This window comes from Struthio camelus, chromosome 1 (genome assembly GCF_040807025.1).
Source record: "Struthio camelus isolate bStrCam1 chromosome 1, bStrCam1.hap1, whole genome shotgun sequence".
Taxonomy (NCBI): Eukaryota; Metazoa; Chordata; class Aves; order Struthioniformes; family Struthionidae; genus Struthio; species Struthio camelus.
The window spans coordinates 59347894-59368821 of record NC_090942.1 but is presented as its reverse complement, the minus strand read 5'-3'; the positions used below and the strand labels follow the sequence as shown (position 1 = coordinate 59368821).

At 48.6% G+C, this 20928-nt stretch overlaps 2 protein-coding genes across 4 annotated transcripts; both read right to left on the bottom strand.

Moving 5' to 3' along the window:
• Positions 1-7: 7 nt before the first annotated feature.
• FOXRED2 (FAD dependent oxidoreductase domain containing 2) lies at positions 8-11379 on the bottom strand. Of its 2 annotated transcripts, none has more exons than XM_068943250.1 (9): positions 11170-11379; positions 9899-10441; positions 7950-8201; positions 6868-7137; positions 5946-6112; positions 5110-5275; positions 4341-4582; positions 3270-3440; positions 8-2508 (listed from the first exon to the last, which is right to left on the bottom strand). In XM_068943250.1, exons 2-9 carry the CDS (start codon positions 10420-10422, stop codon positions 2243-2245), a joined length of 2058 nt encoding a protein of 685 aa, XP_068799351.1. In that variant the 5' UTR covers positions 10423-10441; positions 11170-11379; the 3' UTR covers positions 8-2242. The 2 variants fall into 2 exon arrangements, with proteins under 2 accessions (XP_068799351.1, XP_068799341.1); XM_068943240.1 differs by having other exon boundaries at positions 11224-11373.
• A 593-nt stretch (positions 11380-11972) lies between these two features.
• On the bottom strand, positions 11973-20556 carry EIF3D (eukaryotic translation initiation factor 3 subunit D). Of its 2 annotated transcripts, none has more exons than XM_068943225.1 (15): positions 20071-20556; positions 19544-19675; positions 19157-19202; positions 18630-18766; positions 18452-18537; positions 17881-17953; positions 17634-17749; positions 17281-17413; positions 16464-16611; positions 16122-16252; positions 15578-15663; positions 15223-15352; positions 14598-14740; positions 13186-13466; positions 11973-12148 (listed from the first exon to the last, which is right to left on the bottom strand). In XM_068943225.1, exons 2-15 carry the CDS (start codon positions 19664-19666, stop codon positions 12135-12137), a joined length of 1647 nt encoding a protein of 548 aa, XP_068799326.1. In that variant the 5' UTR covers positions 19667-19675; positions 20071-20556; the 3' UTR covers positions 11973-12134. The 2 variants fall into 2 exon arrangements, with proteins under 2 accessions (XP_068799326.1, XP_068799329.1); XM_068943228.1 differs by having other exon boundaries at positions 17634-17746; positions 20071-20385.
• Between the last annotated feature and the right edge of the window lie 372 nt (positions 20557-20928).

Genomic DNA, 20928 nt, shown 5'->3' with positions numbered 1-20928 from the left:
CGGCTGCTGACTTTTTAAACGTTTTTTTAAACTTCATTGGAAGAATATAACCATACAAAACATATTCGTAATACAACGAAGTACTACAGGCCGTAATTCACTTCAGCATGACGTACAACCGAATGAAACGGGGCACCAGGATTAAAGTGCAATCCTGCTCCGACAAGTGACTATGAAACGGCATTTTTTTTTTTCTCGCTCCTCTGTGACGCCCGTAACCAGAACGGCCATTCAGTACAAGGCAATACAGAGCCACTGCTCCACCAGAAACGAAATGGGAACTGCGACATTTTATCAACTGTGCGTGAATCAGAAGGACTCGGATCCCCGCTCCTGAGGGTCCACTGGCGCCACAGAAGTGAGTGGCAGCAGGACCTCTGACACTGAACTCACCAGGTTCAACCCTGGGAGACATGCACGGAGCACACTGGAGGAGTAAGTGGGTGCCATTTTTTAGACAGTCGCTTTTCTAAGCAGAATCACAATTTAAGGCAACACATATACTGTGAACTTACAGTCTTCGGATCTCTTGTGGGAGCTGGAGGATGGAAGAAGAAACATCTTGAGAAGGTGTGCGTGTGTATGTACAAGAGGGCTGCTCTTGATGTCAGTACATACAGGGAATGAAACAGGCTCTAGGTGACAGCCAGTCCACCTGATTCAGTCATAGGCTCTGGATGATCCCCAAGTAGAAAGCCTATGGTGCTGAAGACGTAGCAAGTAGCAGCATCAGCTGAACAACTAGAAGCCAAGAGAGCCATTCCCTGGGCCAGCCTTGGAGCTGTGGTAATGGGATGTAAAGTCTGTGGAGTGATGCTGATCTACACCAATTGAGCACATGGCATTTTTTCTTACCAGCACATAAGAGCTGCATACCAACACATAAGATCTCTTGGTAGCATCAGCATCAGCAGCATAGTCCAATATTCCCAAATAGGGGCCAGAACCCCTTTGTCATGTCACTCACTTCCTCTGTTCCCCAGCCTCTCCAAATATGAAGCAGAAGAGGTATATGAACTGAGGTTTCACAGAAACAGCAGCCAAATCGGAAGAATCATGAGTCTTAGGTACACTGCCCTGGACTAGGCAGGGGCTGTACCTTATAAGGAAGCACAAGTGCAAAGGGGTATTCTTTTATGTGCCAAGGGGTTGGAGCATGTTGGGGGGGGGGGGGGGGTAAGAGCCTATTCCCTCTTGCCCCTCCTCTATTCCTAGAAATCACAGGGACATTGTAAGGTTGAGCTCAAAACTGCTCTTGGTTTACAACTCCAAGGCCTTGGGATGAATCACCAGGGAGTGATAGACAGGTGCACATGGCTGACAAAGAGGGAGCAATAAAGTGCAGACAACCTACCAGTCAACTCTTGTAAGATCTCAGGGTGACTGGAGGGGAAAAAAAGTAACAGAGGATGAGCTTTTTAATGACATCAAAACCAACCTGAAACTTTCTTGATGGGACATAGTGCAAATAGGAGAAATATCGATCATGCTTTATAAAACACAAGGGCTACTATTCAGGTTGCTTGGTGTGGGAGAAGAGAAATGTTTGGACAGCAGGGCCAATCTCAGTACAACTCTCACTATGTCCTAGGCATTCTAGGCAAGCTACTCATCCTCTGTGGAGGGAAAGATCCCTTGCAGTCCTCTCTGGGAAATGGTAAATTATCCTTCCTACACTCTAACTAAAAAATACCATCTTTCTCCACTCAAGCTGCACAACTGCCCTCATTCAACTGCTGGAAAAACCTTGCTTGTGAAGTTTGCCTAGAGTACCGTTTCTGGATTCAGCACACAAGCAAATCTTCAAGTACGCATGGCATACAGTATCCAGTAATCAGAGAGTCTGCACTGGCCTGCCACAGAATGCAAGCATGTCACCTCAGAAGAGGGACAGGACATTTTAAGTTTTCTGGGCATTCTTGCACTCTCTTCTTGGACGCTTGGCCATCGCTGCAGATATTGGTCTGTGAGATAAAAGCAAACACTGACTTCAGGCAGCTTTGAACTCTGCAAGTACAAAGCAGAAGCCTCAGCATCGCTGGATTTCAGCTCCTGACTTATCCTCCAGAGCACGTCGGTCCTCTTTGTAACAGCAAGATCTGAGCAGGTCTTTGGCAATTCATGATCACTGGAAGGGATGGGCATGAAAAAGGTACATGGAAGAGGGAAGAGTCCTGCTGTGGATCTCTGTTACAATATTGTCACAACAGCACCTATGGATTTCAGTGTGGAGTGAGAAAGGTTAAAGTTCATCCTTGGCATTAACAAGATGCTGCAGCGGCCGAATTGGCATTGCATGATCTCTTAGCAACTGGTGCTGTGACCCCTCATGGCTGCCAAGGAGTCTGTCACCTGAAAAGTCTGCAGTAGTGTAATCCTCCAGCAGGCCAGCGTCTACTGCATGGCGCTGGAGTCTCTTGGTCCCCACAAGCCCTTGCATTCTTACATATCCTTGCTGACAGAAGGGAGGCAGCTTCTGACGGGTGAAGGCAAACAGGAAACAGGATTCTGTAGGGGCAAGGTCCAAAAATCAGACTCAGCAGAGAAGCCCTACAGAGAACAATTCCTATGAATGCTTGAGAACTCATTCAGAACAAAAGGGAGAGAGGCTCAGGGAAGGTGACAGGGTCTCCCACTTGGCACCCTGCCCTGGATGGCAGCAGAGTAACCAACTTGATATTGCAGAGCTTGAGAGGTGTAGGAGAGCATCTCTAGTCTGCACTTTGAGAGGAAAAGTAGCTGGATTTGAGTTTTTAGCCCTCTGTCATCTTCTTGGTAGTCCAGAATTGCTTCCCTCTGGGTGCCAAGTGGGATTCCTCTGTTAGGTTCCCAGAGCGGAGTTCTCCAGCATCACATCCCAGCACTCCCACTCTCACTCAGCAGCATGAAAACAATCCCATCGTCAATATGTGAAAACAGAACTGGTACCCGATGGCGCAAAGGAACATTCAGATAATGGACGAGGAGGCAAAACTGCAGCTAGAAAAGGGATTGAACTAAACCTCTCATACCTTTCCCTAAAACAGGGTGTGCTGGGGGCAGTTCACTTTCTTTCTGGTGGTGACCAAGAGCACCAAGCTATTTGGGAACATACACGCACACCAACACTTCTCACTGTCTGGGGAGCACATCAAAGAGGTGGGACTGACTGGGAGATCACCAGCTTATCATAAGGAGATCTCAGCTATTTGCAGCAGAGATTGCTCCTGTCGCACACCCCTCGCATCCCTCCTCTTCCTGCTGCCACCTCCATTCATTGCTCAAATTACCTGCAAAGAAATTGCGTAGGTCTGTGCCGAGGCAGTTCTCCAGAAAACGTCTCAGTGGCAGGATGTGAGCATTCGGGGCTGTCCAGTCTGTCAGAAAATCCTCAACAATGTGATGGATGGCATCTGGGCGGGGGAGAGGCCAGTCAGGGGGGCGAAGTCTCATCTCCCGCTCTGCCAAGAGAACATTAAAGGAATCTCTCAGAATCAAAATGGCATTAAAAAGGGCTTGAGGAGAGGAAAGCAGCAATGACAGCTGTTCCAGCTTTTGTCTTGACCTTCTAATCCCTGCCTTACTCTCATTTGCAATACCCTTTGCTAGCTCCATGCTGAATAGCCCTGCCACTCTACAGCTGGCCCTTATCCCTCCCTGACTGCAGCACTTCCTGTCATTTCAGTTCTGTATCTTAGGCCCTGTTCCCTCTGGGTAGGGACTGCCAGTCAAGCTGAACTGTGCTCAAGCTTTAATGCCGCTACCCATCACACTCCTCTCTGAGCAAGTTAGGCAAGAGCCTGACCCTGTGTTTCTGAAGATGAAGTTTCAGCACATTCATTTCCCCAGGAAGTCCATTCCGAGTGTGTTTGTTTGCTGGGGGTAGCATTCATCTTCAAACTTTTCCCTTTGGCTGCCTCCATCACTACATGACCCCTCAGTCCTGGGCAGCCCACAAAAAGCAGCTTCCTTTTGGCAGTGACACTGAACACCCCAGCCATGACTGCCATGACTCTGTAACACACGTGCATTGCAGGGTGCCAGGCAAATGGAAGTAACGGTCATCACTGCCTCACGACTCTGGAGTCTTCTGGGGAATGGAGAAGTTCCCAGCACCCTTGTTTGTCCCTCTTCTCAAATGCGAGGTCTCTGTATGACCGATGGGAACTTCTTGCCATTTTCCAGCTTTTTCTTCAGCTCATGCAGTGATGGCAGGGATGTGACAGAGGATGGACATGGAGAAGGTGGAGAAGGAAGATGTGCAATGCATTCGGGTACCCCCTCTTTGGCCCTGAAGCATCTTCAGCCCTCTCGATTTTGCTCATATCAGATAATTAGCAAACAGAGGCTGGAGAACTTACCTGTTGGGAGGCGTTTGTAATAGTAAATAACAGGGTGCAGGAAGTTGGATTGCCAGGCGTGCTGTGCCTCCCCCACAGCTCGGTTGTAGTAGAAGACATCTTTATCAGCCCCAGAGAAATTTCTCCCGTACTCCAGGATGATGACGAACAGCCCATGGGGAGCCTTTCTCCCTGTCTGTGTTTCCAGCTCGGCCAGGACTCCGACTGGGTATTCTTCAAGGTATTCAAATGCTGTGGCATTCCTAAGAGTTGCAACCACACCTGTGAGACTTCTCTGTTTGTGAGACTGAGAAAACTAACTGTGATCCAGCACTCCCTCAGCTGACAGAGGCTAGGGCCAAAGAGCCATCAGATGGTAATGACTTTTGGTCATTACAGATCTGTGCTGGACTTGATGCAGAGCTTACAAAAGCTGCATCTACTATTACAAGACTCCATTATTTTCCCAGACCATTTCCCAGATTTCTCTCCACATAGCACAGCTCAAGGAAAGTTTTTCCCTGGGGATAGTGAAAGGGCGCTACACCTCTGAGCCTAGCAGGAAGTTCTGGACCATTTCATTTGTTTAAGAGAGGGAAGTAATTGGCAGAGTGGACTATGGTGACACCAGTGTGGCAGTGGTACAGGGTTTGAGGTGGCTACCTACATGACGCTGATGTCCTTAGACCACAATGGAGCAATTTGTATGTGGCACCGTGGGAAATAATGGTAAAGAAAAAAGAATTAAATGATGGAGCGCAGTGCTGGGAATAATTACTCACTCACTCACTCTCTCAGCAGTATGATGTCAGCCAGGACACTGAACATCTGGTAGAGGCCTGAGGCCTCATTCACTCGCTTGATGATGGAATTGGTCAACTGTGTAATAGGGTAGACCGTGGATGGCCAGGGGACACCGTGGTGACGGTTTTCCAATAGGCGGTGGACTGCACGAGCTAAGACATTGAGAGAAACAAAGGCATCTTATTTAAAAATCCAAGCTTACACTTTTGGAAACCTGATTGCTCCACTGTGACATGCACACATACTGGCAGGACACAACAAATAAGCTTCGCAGTTCATCTGTGCTCAGGATCTCACACTGAGATCACTGCTAATTGCAGTAGCGAGGCCCTCAGAAAGCGGAGGCGATTCTAAGTGGTTAGGAAGGGGGAGAGGAATCCTCATCAATCTTTCATTACTTCTGTGCAGCCCTTTAATGAAAAGGATGAGCACATACACATAAACACACAAATTCTCTCTATTGCCCAAAGCTGGTAGGTTTTAACTCCACAGCACAGACCTCTCACCCACAGCCTGTCACGAGGCAGAGCACCTGGCTGACAGAAACGTATTCTGTTACATAAATAGGAGACAATAGGAGAAAGACGCAAGACAAAACAAAGACAGACAACCAAAGACTTCAGATATGACCCCAAATCACTTCCGTGGCCTCTCCTCCACTTCAGACCTTGCTATGCAGCTGTAACTTGGCTATGTTTTGTTATTCTCACTGGTAGAACCAGATTAAGGGTGATCTCTTTCCAGCAATAAGGTATGAATTGTTCCTTTGAAGTCTACAGCTGAACCCCAGTCTCTCTCCTTTCTGCACACACCAGTACTCACTTGTATACCGGAATCCATGGATGAAGCCCCCAGCAGATTTTCTAAAGTCAACAGAGTGGCTAGCAGTGCCAAGAACAAAGAGCCCCCGAGTGCCTCTGGACTCATAACTGGGTTTGATCTGAGGATACTTGTTTTTATTCCCTTTTCCTGGCGTCATTCTAAGGGATCTGATGTGCAAAAGAGAAGAGCAGGCTGTCAGGAGGGAGAGGGGTAGGAAAATAAATCATTTCTGATGAGGCACAAGCTAAATTATAGTCACTTTGAAAGATGTGTACAGAACTTCATGTCCCCACTGCCTTCATGGGATTTATTACTTTCCCTAGCACACGAGGTCAACACGTATCTTCCAGAAGCCAAGTGTGCTCATTTCAAGGTAGCTCTGGACAAGATCAAATTACCCTTAGCCTTAGCCACTGACAGTGAATTTCAGACAAGAGCAGAACTAGCAATATCATTTTCAGCTGTGGGATGTACTGGGAGACAAACTAAGCTGGAGTGGAAAGAGTGCGTCCTCAGGGAGAAAAAGCAGACAAAACCTTTTGTAGTGATCTGCATCTATACCATCCTCATTCAAAAAATGGCTAACCACGTCCATGTGATCTGGAGAGTCAAGATCTTCACTTCTAAAGGCACAAGCCTCTTCCGTATGAGCCAAGTCCCAACACCACCATTTGCTCAGCCCTACAGCCCATCTGTCCTCTGACAGAGGCACACATGTTCCCACTGGGGCATGGATGTAACTGTAGGTTGAACAAAGGACTGTGAAGCACCAAGTGACTTAGAGCATGTGGGGGACCAGGCAGTGCTGCCAGGCGAGGAACCATGATCACCCTGCCTGCCCTTCCCTTTCCTCCCTGGTAGGGTCTTTCATAGTCCATTGCTATACGTACCTCCTTCCCTGTAGACACTGTTTTTTCCTCACCTGTTGTAAATAGAGAAGTCGAATTTCCAGCCCAGGCAGCGAATGACACGGTCATAAGGTGCACGGGTGGCAAAATTATCCAGTTCATCCTGCGGGAGGGTGATGGAGTCAATGCTTGCGCTGGTGTTCCTGTTCTCCAGGTAGAACCGGAGCGTGATGTGCAACTTCCCTTTCTTGTCCTTGACAATAGCCAGATCTTCTAGGTCACCCTCCAGAAGCCCATCAAGAGATTTCAGCTGGTATGTATCCAGCAGACCATTGTTAATTGCTCTACGAATGAAGGGGAATGTAAGAAGCGCTACAAGAAGAGAGGAGAGGTAGGATCCAGGGCTCAGTCCCAGCTTCTGGAAACTGGACAAGTTTACCCACGATCCCATACTCCTCTTCAGTGTAAAGGTTATCCCTAGTGCCTCAGGGCTAATGGGAACAGCACTGGTAACTTAGCCTAGACAGACAGTGCTGGGCACCACTCCTGTAACCCATCAGGGTTGTCTTCTGTGTGCCTAGCAGAAATAAAAGGGGAGCCCAGCCTCTCATCTGGCCCCATTCCCGAGCAGTCATTAATGCATTAATTTTCACAGCATTCCTGCAAGGTGCAGGAGTGCTATTAGCCCCATCTGAAAGATGGGGCAGAGAAGAACAGAGAGCCTTAGTAGTGTGCTCACAGTCACCTAGGAAGTCTGTGGCAGAGCAAGTAACTAGATGTGGGTCTGCTGACTCCCAGACTTGTACTCTGATCACTGCGCTGCCCTTGCATGATGTAGTCAGCCTCTGAGCTCTCTCCTGCGATTGCAAGCAAGGGAATAACTTGTGAGCTAGCACTGTTTATGATACATTCCTATGGGAACATTTCCCTGTTTCACACAGGCCAGTGAAGAGCTCTCAGAAAGTTTCTATGTGCAGCACCTGCAAACCTGGACTGGTCCCAAACCAAGGACCTAAACATAAAAGGCTTCATGTTTCCCTAGTGACCCCAGAACCACAGTGCCTGCTGTGCCAGTCCAGCTAGTCTCCTGGGCAAGAAGTGATTCTCCTTTGTTAATACTCCAGCTGCATTAAAAAGAGGAAAAACCGTTTCCTACCTCAGATCTCCGACGTAGTGGGTGGCCCAAGAGAGGCGAACACGGGATCGGCTCACCATGTGGATGAAATTAGTGACACCCAGAATGTTCTCTGCTGTCTCAAAGGCAGAGTTACCTCGGCCCAGAATCAACACAGTTTGGCCAGCAAAATCCTCTGGATTGATGGACACAGTCTCGTAACCCTCAACGTATTCTGAGCCAGGAAAGTTTACTACATTGGGGACCCATGTGCCAGTGGCTACCAACAAAGAGCTGCAAAAACACGGATAGCATTAGGGTAGCATACAGGAATCAGATCATCTTTCAATCTCATCACTCCTCCCTCCTCCCATTGCAGAAGATCATGGTAATGTGCCACCTCCAGCCACACTGAATCAGCTGCTTAGTGCAATTGGTGCTATGGTTTGGACAGAAACCTCTCCCCAGCTTCAGTTAACGACCTACTCCTATCTTCCCTATCACTAAGCCAATGAAGACTACTAAAGTCATTTTAGCAAAAGTCCGTGCTTAGGCTGTACATATAAGCTCCCCTCTTTTCTTAAGTTTCCCTTAGCTGTTTGTGAATGTGTATGTAATACCTTACAATACCAATGTGTTTCATAGGTTGATTATATGCTGCAGAAAAAATTACTTTGATTTAAAATTTGTGTTGCCTTTTAGTAGTGGAACAAAAGTAATTTTGAAGTAGGATAGAAAATGGTCCCAATATTTTAGAACTTAAATACTACTCATAAAAAATACGTTATCAGAATTAATTCTAATCGCTAACACTAAAAGGATAGTAATCTTTTTAATATCTCACGGTAGGAGCTTCTATGTGAATTTTAGGGGAATTTTTTACAACACAGAAGGAAATATCAGGTAGTTCAGGCTAGCAGCACCGTATACTGTTCTAGCCTTGTTCATACAGCTCCTGAGAATAACGCAGTCATGAAGGGTAGTGTCCAGTATTGCATGCCTGTCCCTCCAAGCTTGCCAGCTAGTATACCTCCAAGTGACAGCCAGCATGACCTGCTGTTCTAGATCTGAGATTCTCAAGAGGATTGAGAAATATATTCCATATGCTCACATGAATAGCTTCTAGATCATTTATAACAATGTAATTCAGTAGCAGTACAGGATATGCATGTGCAGAGTATGATAAGGGGAAGGATAATTCAGAAATTTGTCCTGGAAATAACATGGACTGTGTTTTCTCATAGTCTTCTCCCTCTTTTGCAATGTCCCCCCCCACACCCCTTTTCCCTGGTTCCTTCCTGCCTCTCCTGCTGGTTCTATACTGCCAAAGGGCTTGAGCTAGCTGGAGCAAATCTTAAATATGGACTTTTTTAAACACATGTGGGTGAACTGAGGTGGGGTGTCACTGTACCGATTGCCACAATTTTGTAATAAAGGCAGTAGCGGCTAAGGCAAGTGCAACTGAGTTATCTTTTCAGTGAAAGCAAGTATCTTGTGATAGAAAAATCACAAGCACATAAAGCTTATATATAAAGCTTATATATAAAGCCTATAAATTTTGAGGGTGGAAACCACAGGCAGTGAGACAGGTGTGCGAACTGCAGAACATGAGGTACCACCACAGTCCGAATCAGCTGCAGTTCTGCAATGCAAACTTCTCCTCTACCAGCTACTCATTGCTCGTGAAAGGCAACGCTTTCCCAGGAGCAGTTATTTTACCCATCTGCCCCACTGACTGTTGCAAAATTTTTTGCCATGACAACGAGGCAAAACAGGAGCTCCAAGAGGCTACGAAATCTCCTTCCTTGGAGATACTCAAACCGTGACTGGACAAGGCTCTGAGCAACCGGATGTAGTTGGCCCTGCTTTGAGCCAGGGGCTTGGACAGAATGACATTTACAGGTTTTTTCCAACCTAATTGATTCTGTGATTCTGTGACTCTAAACACACTTGTGGAGAGCTGTGTAGCTAGTCCTCAGTTTGCCCGTTACCTGCATTTGTAGTTCTGCCTGTTCTGGTCCGTCAGGATGAAGTAGTGGCCGTTCCAGGCCTGCTGATCTCTGTCTAGCGTGACGTGGACGATGGCCGTGTTGTACTGAACCTGCAGCTTCAGCAGGGAAGCAAAATCTTCCAGGTAGCGCACCATCGTGTCGGCGTCGGGGAAGAAGTCGCGCGAGTAGCGTCGGAAGAGCAGCCGGCGGTCGTGGCTGAGGAGCGAGTTCCAGTCGTGGCGGAGGTTGAACTCGCTGTTGGATTTGCCCGTATACTGCTTATTGATGCTGATGAGCTTGCGGTGGCGAGGATAGAGAGCGAAGAAGCTGCCGGGAGCGTGGCTGCGCTCGAAGACTACGTAGTCCCTGCTGGCTTGCTGGAGGAAATAGGCTATCTGCAAGCCTGACGGGCCGGCCCCGATGACGCAGTAGTCGTGGTAGAGAAAAGCGGTGCTGCCCGTGGTGCAGACAGCGCCCGCGCACAGGGCGAGCCTCAGGAGCGTCCCCCACACCGCCCGCGCCATGGCGGGAACGGCAAAGCCGCTGTCGGAGAAACCGCCGCAGGCGTCTCAAGGCGGGGCAGGAGCTGCTCCAGCGCCCAGCTCCCCGCGCGTGGGGCCCCAGCAGCACCCGGCCTCCGCCCCATCGCCGGGGCGCCGCTGCCCTCAAGGCCCTGCCCCATCGGGAGGGCCCTGCTGGCAGGAGGGGTCAGGGCCCCATGGTGGCAGGGGCAGGGCCTGGCCCCCTCTCTCCCTGCCAGCCAATGGCGAAGAGGGTCTGGATCCTCCAGCCAATGGGTGGCACTGCATGATGACTCCACCCCCCCCCCAATTCCATGTCAACCAATGGATAAAAGGAGCCTGTGTCCTCCAGCCAATGGGCACACTGAGCCCTCCACTGCCCCAGCCAACAGCAAACAGAGTGTGAATGCTGGAGCCAATGGGTGAAGCCCCTCCTCGGCCCCTTACTTCACTGCAGCCAATGGGAAAGAGGGAGCAGCTGTCTCTGGCCAATGGGGTGCAAGCTCCTCATTGCCCCCGCTCCCTGTCGGCCAATGGGCAAGGAAGACACTAGCTGGCCAGCCAATGGGGAGGAGGGGTCCCCTGCGCTCCCCGCCCCATCCCATTGGGGGAGACCTCACCTTCCCCTCCCTCCCCAGCCAATGGGGACAGGGCTTGGCCCCAACGACCCCTCCCCCCCCCACCCGCGCCCAACAGAGACAGGGGCGTGGCCGGCGCCCGCGAGGCGCCGCACGTGACGTAGTGACGCACCTGGCGCGCCAGGCCGCCGCGAATCGATCAGGCCGCTCCCGTCGGCAACCACACCTGCACCATAGAGTTCCGGCCGCTCCGGTCCTCCTGCGCCGGGCAGAGCGTACGCGACCAACGAGCGAGAGGGGGGCCAGAACGCCCGCCCGCCCTCCACGGGAGGCGCGCGCGCGCGCGCCCCGCCAGCGGCCGAACGAGCGCCGCGCCCCTCGCGGAGCGGCCCCGCCCACGCGCCCCCCTCCCTCCTCCGTTTGCAGCCGGGTCACGTGACGCCGCCGCTTCCCGCCGCCGGCTGCGTGGCGCCGACGCGCGCCGTAACCACGTGTCCAGGGCGCGGGGAAGGGGCGGGGGCACTTAAAGGGCCAGGAGCCCTCGTCCCGCGCTAACAGGGGAGTCCTGCAGCAGCGGGGCGGGAGCGCCTCGTCGGAGGAAGGCCGGGCAGGGAGAGGGGCCGGGGGGCACGCACGGGTACCAGGGGCTGCTTGTGGCGGCTCCAGCTTCAGCCACAAGATTGCTTTTCCAAAACGAGAGAAAGAGGAAAAAAAAAAAATCCTTAACTCTCTCTTCTTTACTGCAAGGGAGTACACCCTCTTCTGAAGAGGGTAATGGGGGAAAAGGGAGAGCACAGCTGCCAGATGCTACACATTAAGCCAGACCTTCAGCTCATGTAATTTCTTTTTGTTCCACGTGGTTATTTTCACCCCCAAAATCTCCCCTTCTGTTCCTTCCTTCCTTCCTTCCTTCCTTCCAGTGTAAGGCGGGTTCGCTGGCACACAGCAAATCTCATTATAGAACACAAAACCACATTTTAACAGAACAGAGTAACTTTATTCTGTTTTTTTTTTTTTTTTTCCAGATCTCCAGAACAGCATGGTGCAAAGATTGAGGCGTGCTCCCACTCATCAGCAGCACAGGAGAGGGATGACTGTCTGGGTCATGTTACAACCCCCATTATCCAACCACAGCGTTCAGCTCTCTTCCTCTGAAAAAGAGAAGAGGAACAATAACTGAACAAGCGCAGCTAGGAGAGAAGAGAAACAAAAAAACCCAAAACCCCAGAAAACTCCCATCTACACTCACAAAACCCACACCTTCTTCCTTTGCTCAAGAAAATGCCATAGAGGACAACAACAACAACAAAAAGTAGTCAGACATTTAAAGGCAATTCATCCCACCTTAACTTGCCTGGCCTCCTCACCCAGTGCAAAGCTGTTTATTAGTCAAGCCCCCATAAATGTCATTTGGAATTACGCAATTTACATTCTTCAGCAAATTATGCAGCAACTTTAAAAAAAAGTTATTTTTCCACATCACAGGAGCAAGAGTTTTAAGTCAAATGGTTTCCCACAGTGAACAGAAAACACCTAAACAGCACTTATCAGGGATTATAAATTCTTTTAGACAGCAAAGAGCAAGATAACAGTTGTCCAGTTAGACATCGGGACCTCTCCTCCCAAACTCTCAGGCTGACAGACTAGAGATGTACCAACTTCTCAGTATTCACTTTAAAGAAGCGTTCAGGGAGTTGTCTCACTCATGCTAGGTGGTTGCACATTTTTAACACTTCATTTTGTATTCACTCCCATTTCTAGAACTGCAGTAAAAAATAACCTGATGTCAACAGCAATCAGCATCCACTATTAACTGAAATTAATGAGCACCACACATCAAATCGTGGCAGTATTTAAAGAAACACTCTTTGGCAAGTTTCATTTTCCTCGTCAGTGCTCTGGACCTGTCCCTTCCCCCTACCCTGTTTAAAAAAAAAAGTCCTTCCTCAGTATCCACATAGAGGCACAACAGCTGTACTAACTCTCAGCTCTTTTCACTTACCTTCTTGGGCCTTCCAATTTAGTATTTTCTAAAAGGCATTAACACACATCTTTTCCATCCTCAGGGCTACATATCTGTCGTTATACTAGTCAGATATGAACCTTAGATTTAATTTTAACCTTACGCTACCCTTCACATCCAGATCAGTCAAATCACTGAAAAGTAACTATCAAGCACACTACAAACCTTCCTCTTCCTCTTCTTCCTCCTCATCTTCCTCATCTTCATCAGAGCTGAAAGTGCCATCAGGCAAGCTGTAGATACGGATCACTTGCTTGTTGGGGTCTTTGAGGATGAGGTACTTTCCCTCATCTAGTTTCATGCAGATGTCAATGACACATCGCAGGATGCCCCAGGCATTCTCTATGCTCAGGTTAATCTGGCTGGCAAACTCATTTGGCTTGAACTGTTGTGTGCCTAGGATCACATGTCGGGCAGAGTCCTTCACATGGTAACGGGATACATACCTAGTGGGACAAGCAAGCCAAGGAATATCAGGAGATTCAACCCAGCCAACATAAAAATACCACCAAGAGAAGCAGTGTGATCACTATTAAATATTTTCTGGTTTGAGCAACAAGAACCATCCTCATACTGCAGTACTGAAACCAGATAGGATCTCCTGGCTATAAGCTGTTTCCATGTCTCAGCCAGTAACGTAACCTGAAATCCTTCCACTACCCTAGCTCAGAATGGGTGGTATAAAAGACAGAGGAATTAGTCCCATAGATAAAAATTTTGCAATAGCACGATTAGCAGGGAGTTTGGACTCAACAGACGCGACTGAGTCAGACCCATATCCGAAGGGTGGAATCCAGAAGAACTGTGGTGGCACCAGGATTGAATTAGCAAATGCTTCTCTCTAGCCCCAGCTAAAAATAAATAAATAAATAAACGTATTAAAAAAACCCACCACATGCATTACATTAGCAATCTGGTAGCATTTCAACAGAGGCAAAATAAAGAGTGCAGCAGCCACATCATCTGTTTTGAAATCTATCAGTGAGTCCTAGCTAAGGGACTTACACCTGCTCTGCGCTGCTGCTGTGCAAAGGAACCACAGAAAACCCACTCTGACCAAGATGCCTGGGAAACTGCATGCCTGGAAGAAGCTAGCACACAAAGCAGTTCAATCAGGCCATCAATAATGGGACAGACTCACTTATTCTAAGCTGATAGTTCAAAATGGGTGGAAGCAAGATATCACCACAGCTCAATCTCTCAGTAACGATGCACTGAGGATCTCAAACAAATTCCTGACAGGTAGCACAGTCTTTGCATTTATTTCTCTTGTTGGCAATCTCAGCGAAGAAGCCAAGAACTGCACAGGCTGCCTGCCTCTCTCACGCGTGAGGTCTCTTCAAGAGAGCTCACAATGGGTGGCAGGGTGGCATATCAATCAGATGCTAAGGGAAAGCAGTTTACACAAAAGCCAGGGTCACCACTGGTACGCTCACTGGAGGCTCTCGTTGCCCGCTCTAAACGTGACACAATTTTATGATTGCTCACATTCTACAAATGGTTCAATTTGACAAACGCTGTGTTAAAACAATGGAAAATGCACCTGAAAGATGTTCAGCGTGAAAATCCTATCTTACCCAAGTTTAAGATATTCTGATCCAGCCAGCAGCGCACAACATGTCCAACGGGCCAATTTGTAGCTGTTGTTTTTCAGCTCTGTGGCAATCACAGCCCCTCTCTGAGAATCAAGCTTCTGGCGCCAGTCTACTCCATTGCAATACTGAGAGGAGAATGAAAACCAGGGTCAACCTAACAAAGCCAGAATCACTCATCTCTTCAGCCATCTTGACACCAAGCAGGAAAGTTTTTTTGTCTACCTTATTACAGCATAACAAGGGAATGCAGATAGTAACTTTAAACGAAATCTTTCGCACGGGGGAAAGGGAGAAACGAGAACAGCATGTAGTGGCCAACATACGTAGCACTGGTTAGGAGAAAAAGAGTCTGAGAGGGAAGAGTTCACGAGGGAAGCTTTTGAATAGACTTGCTATTGCACACGACGCTGGGACAGAAGAGGGTTCAAACCAGCTACCTTTTATCTGGGGGAAAGACTACCAGCACTGCTTGTCCAATGTTCCTTTGATGGAACATAATAACCAAAGGGACACCACCAGATGTTTGTTTCGTCTTGCCTGCTATACCTGGTATGTCAGGCAGCAGTGAAGCAGTTAGAAATAGCTTTGGGATCTTGTTCTTCCTCACCCTGGAATCCCATTCGTTCAGTGTTTTGATGTTGATGAATGACACTTCTCCATTAGCTCCCGTCATCACTCCATCATGTTCACAGCGGACAATGAGATCTATATCATCTCCCAGCTTCCACCTTCGGTATCTGCAAATAAACGCTCCAGGTGGTTATTCCTGACCCCTTGCTCTCTTTCAGATCTACGCAAGTACTCAGCAAAATCCTTTCACCCTCCATCTGTCCACTGTGAGGAAGACCAGGCATCCCTCTCACAGTAAAGCTATAGCACTGCTGCTGGAAAATTCTGCCTGCAAATCACACTGATAGCCTGCACCCTTGCCAAACCTAGGCATCAGAGATAGAGCAAGGTACCTGTATGCAACAGAGGCTACTTCATTTTTATCCATGTCATCCTCCACAAAGGGATTTGGATTGGGAAACTTGTATTTTTCCTTTCCCTGCAGAGGAAAAAATGAAGGGCACATCAGGAAGAAACTGTAGGAACTACAAGACAAACATTCTCTTTTAGCAAGAATAACTAATCTCCTTTACATAGAAAGAGCCTAAAAAATTAAGACAGCTCATGAGAAGCCTCTTCTCCACATTAGTCGCTTAGCTATAAACATTATTTCCATTGGCACTGCAGCTTTACTATGTGTACTCAGAAGCCTGCCTGCTTCACCAATGGGAGTGGTATTTCCAATTTGTGGAAAAAAGTGAAAGTCTTTCTATAGAAGGCAGACTGCTAACCATAAGTAATCCCACCTCTTTCAAAACTCAAATGACATCAGGGTGAAGTATCTTTGTAAAATAAAATGTTGTGGTGCTGAACAAGCTGTATTAATAAAGCCTTAATAAAATCTCTTTTTGAGACTCTGAAGCACAGACCCTTCTACAGAGGGCTGTTTGACCGTACCATCCTCAGACACTGCTGGGAGAAGTTATGGTTGATGTAGGTGGCCTCCATGGCAAGGTTACGTGGAGAATTAAATGAGTTGCCCTCTTCCTGTGGTGGTTCATTAGCTGTTTCGCTCACTGTCAGCAGGTCTGGGAAAAGAACGAGTCACAAGTGGTTATACCAGAAGAGTAACTATGTCACCTTCAAGGAGTTGAAGTTACCCTCCACAGCTAGGAAGCGTACCGCAGCAGTCGCATTGTTCCAGGTATAACCTGGACACTGAGACAAACTCAAAAAGGCATACAGAAAGTTAAGACTCTTAGCTCCTCCCGTGAAGTTTCTTTCAGGACTCTTCCTTACCAAAATCAGAATTGTCCCTCTTGTCAAAGAAGAGCTTAGATCCGACTCTCTGGACAATGATGTCCCAGGAATATACAGAGCGAGTGCAACTCATCAGGGTGGCCAGGATGGCATCTGTGGCAAACACGTTTCCTTGGGTCTTTGCCAGCTACAGATAGGGAAGGAGGAGAAGAGCGTTTCAGCAACGTGAACAGACATCCTTTCCCTTTCCCAGCCCAAATCAGAAGTATTAAGCAAATCAGACTATGAATTTCTTCCCCCACTCTCAGAAGCCAGACTGGTAGGTACAAAATCAACATATATCACTGATTGCTAGAAAAAAATAAGAAGAACTGTCTAGCAATCCAGGCTGACCCCTGCTGCAACAAGGTAAAAGGAACATATTACGAGAAGTGAACCATACGGGAAAAGTTCTTCATTGCTGATAGTGTTGTAAGGAGGAATCTCCAAGATTTCTCTTCTCCAAGAGCAGAAATTTCAAGAGCCAGGTCTCTGACCTGGATGTTTCTTTTCCAACATAGGCAGACTACTACTTGAACTACCTTTCCAGAATTATAGCTTTTCCTTGGCCAATACTCCTATCTTGCATTAATCTATCTCTGCTTTGGATCTAAGAAAACTAATAGTAGCAGCTATTCCTATCTGTGTATTTTCCTGCCTGTAAGCATAAAGATGGGGAGTTTTTCTGCCCATCTCTTTTCTTACTCAAAGACACAGCTCTACTTGCAGACCCTTAAATTTGTCCCAGCTGTGACAACAGGCCTCAAACAGCACGCAGCGAGAAACCCTAGTAGAGTGTGCAAAGTGACAGACGTACCTTTCGGATAACTGGGTCATCAGTAGTAGTAACTGTATGGAAGATGCGCTTAATGCTTCTCAGTAGCTTCTCATTCCTTGTTGTAATGCGGTCAAAGGCTTTATCATAGTATTCTAAGGCTCCACAGCACTCTCTGCAAAGATACGATAAGGCAGTATTGACACCCCCTATGCAAATACTACCACCACTCATAAATGCCACGGGATTGAGGGGTCTGTCAGGCTTTCCATTATCACTCCTGCTTTGGTGACTTCAATGGGAACACTGGGCATGGGCCACGAGGCCCTTGCCCTGCTACTTTCCAAAACCCAGTCAGTTCAGGAAGCGAGCACTCAGCTGTTTTAGAAACTCACATGTCCTGCGGCTCTGACACCTCCAGATAGCGCATCTTCATCAGTCGAGGGAAGTCCATCTCTTCTTTCACCTCCCAGTCACTGCGAACTTCAACAGAGGAGTCACGAGGCTTCTGCTGTGCGGCCAGACAGTAGACAGATAAAGAGAGAGAGAGAGACACAACACATCAGGATTTGTGAGAGAGAAATTGCCTCATGAGAGCAGAGAAAGAACTAGACAATCACAGGGGTCAGAAAGCTAGTTTACCTGTGATTTTTGGTCCCATTTCTGCCTCACTCCAAACTGTTTCTGAAACTTCTTCTGTAGACGCAAACGATCTCTACAACGGCAAACATGTGAAAAGCCATCACGACAAGTTCTTGATTCCTAGATGCCACAACCACTCCTACACTTCCAATTTAGCACCAAAGGAACAATACCTTTCGGCACCAAGCCACTGAAACATTCACTGAGCTGTCTGTTGATCAAGATGTGTGAAGCGTTACAAGCTCTGCTCTTTATTCCGAGCTGCTGTTTAAATATTTTCACCTTTGAAGACTACAACGCAGCTTCCAAAAGGAGTATACTTCATTTTAAATTACCACGGTTATTTTCTGAACTGGATTTAGAAATTCTCCTAAATTCTTAAGTAGCTGTTTGAAACCCATGCTTATAACTACAAGTGACTTGGGCAAAACAATGGACTTGAAAAAAATCCTCAAGTTGTTCTTTGGTGACTGTTAGCTCTGGTGGTTTCTGCTACAGTATCTTACCCAATTTATCAATACTTTGTTGACACAATTCATACAAATACAGTATACCCGTATGAGGGTCTCACCTCTCCTTCTGCTTGGCACTCTTTGGCAGTGTCTGCATACTGAACTGCAGCATGTTCCGACGGTCCTTGTCTCTCCGAAGGTTCCTCTGTGAAAAGGGGCGGGGGGGAGAAAGACATTTTAGTTATAAAATAATTTGCTACCACTCAAGCTCTCAGAGTTTTGGAAAACAGGTGTTACCTGTGCAAATCGCATACGATTCCTTTGGTACGCGGTTTTCTGCGTCCGTGCTGTATCCACCAACTGGAAGCTAGTCTCATCCTCCTCATGAAAATATGCATATTGACTTCCTCCGCCAAACTGTGAAGAGTACTTGTCTGAAAATAAAACAAAGCATCTTGCTATCAAGCTTCTAGGAAAAGAAGACTGGCGAAGTAGGAGGGGGGAACAATCCCCTCCAAACGCCTTCCCTCAAGCCTGATGCATTAGCTGGGACTGTCTACCTTATACCACTGCAGTTTGCTCTGCCTCTAAACCTCCAAGAAAAGCACCAGTCACGAGGTAGAACAAAACCACAAGCAAACCGTAAGGACGGGGAGAGCCCCATGGAGCTCTCCCAAGGGTGAGGCACACTTCTGAATATAAGCAGCTCTTGCTGAGGAACGTAGGCAACCACTAGAGCCGGTATGAAACATGAAAGCAGGAATGACATTTGAAGTAAGCTTGTATGAAACAAATGACAGGAGCAGTCACCAAACAGCACGTACTCGTATATCTCTTATCCTGATAAGTGGCTCCTGTCCAGTCTGCAACCTAAGGACAAACAAACAGTCAAAATAAGCAAGTAGCAACTCTGACTTTACATATGCAGGACTTCAAGCAGCAAAAGCAAATATGGCTCTATGCTCCAGAATCACTCCTTTCAGTTCCCACCTCTGCTTGCCAATCTTGCTAATAGTTCACAACTATGCTAATTAGGATGGACTACAAAGGATGTTTCAAAAACAGTCATAGTAATTAGTAAAGAAGCTCTGAAAATAAAGCACCACTACTATGCACAGGTGATATGTAAGAAGGAACATAGGGCTCATTCAGCAGGTTAACACAAAGGCTGCCACCTTCCCTAGCTCCACATTAGGACATGATTTTAATACCTTTCCCAAGCGGTCTCCTTTACTGAAGGGCTGATATGGCATATCCCTGAACTGCTCAGGCACAGCACAAGGGCCCCAGCCCGAGGGGTTGTCCTGGATCACTGGTGTCACAAACTTGGCCATTTTTTAAACCTTTAGGAGAGGAAAAAAAAGTAAAAATAAAAAAAGGGGGGGGGGGGGAAAGCAACCAGAAAAGCTCAGTTGCCAAGTGGCAAACCCTGCCAAAGCACCGCGACACCCGCTGCTGCGGGACAGGGCGGCCAGGGCTGCGCTACGGACACGGCGGACACCGCGGCCCAGGCCTCGGTGCCTCAAGAGAAGGACGGGCCTATTTGACCTCCCGGCCCCGCGCGGGGCCGCAAGCGAGGCGACGCTCCTGGGGGCAGGGCGGGGGATGGGGAAACTCGGCCCCACCGGAACCGGGGGCAGAGGCGGGGCCGCGGGTGGAGGGGGAGCCCCGATACCCGCGGGCCCAGCCCCAGTGCGGCAGCGGGCGGGCCCCGGCCGCGCCACCGGCGGCTCCTCACCTGCGCGGCCCCGATGGCGGCGGATACGACGACAGCGGCGGCGGCGGCGAGGAAAGGGCCCCGCACGGCTCCGGCCCGGCCTTAGCGCGTCATCGCCGCGCGCCGCCGTCGTAAAATAAATAAATAAATAAAGCCGCCAAGGAGCTCCGCTCTTCCCGCCCCGGGGCTGCCGTAAAGCACGGGCACCTCTGCCCCACCTCCCGCTCAGATGTCGTCTGGATGACGCCGAAACCATAGAGCTGCCGGACGGCCTGGCTAGAAAAGCTGCAGCGCGCCCGCGGGCGCCTCCATGACGTTCCGCGCTCCCTCCAATATCCCAGTGTGCCTTGAGGCCGCGGCGGTGCCGGTTGCCGCGGCAGCGGCGGTTGCGGTGGCTGCCGGAGTTTTCTTCCTCTTCTTGCTGCCTATGACGCAGGATTTAGTTGGCGGAGTGCCTCAGAGCCCTCTGTCAGCAGCCCCGCGAGCTGCCCTGGGGGTGCCGGCTCTGCTGGGATGAATGGGGGGGCGCGGAGGGGAGGGGGGGGTCCCAGATAACGTCAAACCGCGTCACCCGTGGCTTGCGTGGGGGCTGAGTTAGCCTGTTCCCTGTTCTGATGGTGCCTCTTGTCACAACGGTAGCGATTACTGAAGTCCCGCACCCTCCTAATTACCTGCCCAACAGTACGTGGGGTTAACGGGGAAAAAAAATGGTATTCGCGATAATAAACTTGCCTTATCCGCAGAAGAGCTTGTGTTCAGCTTTAAGTGGAAAAGGCCGAGATGAGGCAAGACAAAGCCTTTCGGGTTGTACTTGGCTGTCACAAAGAGGAAGAAAACAGATTGTTTTCCCTGCCTCCTGAAAGCAGAGGAGAAACATGA

What these genes read in the sequence shown, in the direction of transcription:
- FOXRED2 (XM_068943250.1), bottom strand. Translation starts at nt 10,422, where the DNA reads ATGGCGCGGGCGGTGTGGGGGACGCTCCTGAGGCTCGCCCTGTGCGCG. An exon ending in AGGCAGAACTACAAATGCAG is followed by an intron (nt 8,202 to 9,898) that starts GTAACGGGCAAA and finishes GTGTTTTTGCAG; the next exon opens with CTCTTTGTTGGTAGCCACTG. An exon ending in CCTACGCAATTTCTTTGCAG is followed by an intron (nt 2,509 to 3,269) that starts GTAATTTGAGCA and finishes TTGCCCCTACAG; the next exon opens with AATCCTGTTTCCTGTTTGCC.
- EIF3D (XM_068943225.1), bottom strand. Translation starts at nt 19,666, where the DNA reads ATGGCCAAGTTTGTGACACCAGTGATCCAGGACAACCCCTCGGGCTGG. An exon ending in TCAGGATAAGAGATATACGA is followed by an intron (nt 18,767 to 19,156) that starts GTACGTGCTGTT and finishes TTTTATTTTCAG; the next exon opens with ACAAGTACTCTTCACAGTTT. An exon ending in TGAACGAATGGGATTCCAGG is followed by an intron (nt 14,741 to 15,222) that starts GTGAGGAAGAAC and finishes TTCTCCTCTCAG; the next exon opens with TATTGCAATGGAGTAGACTG.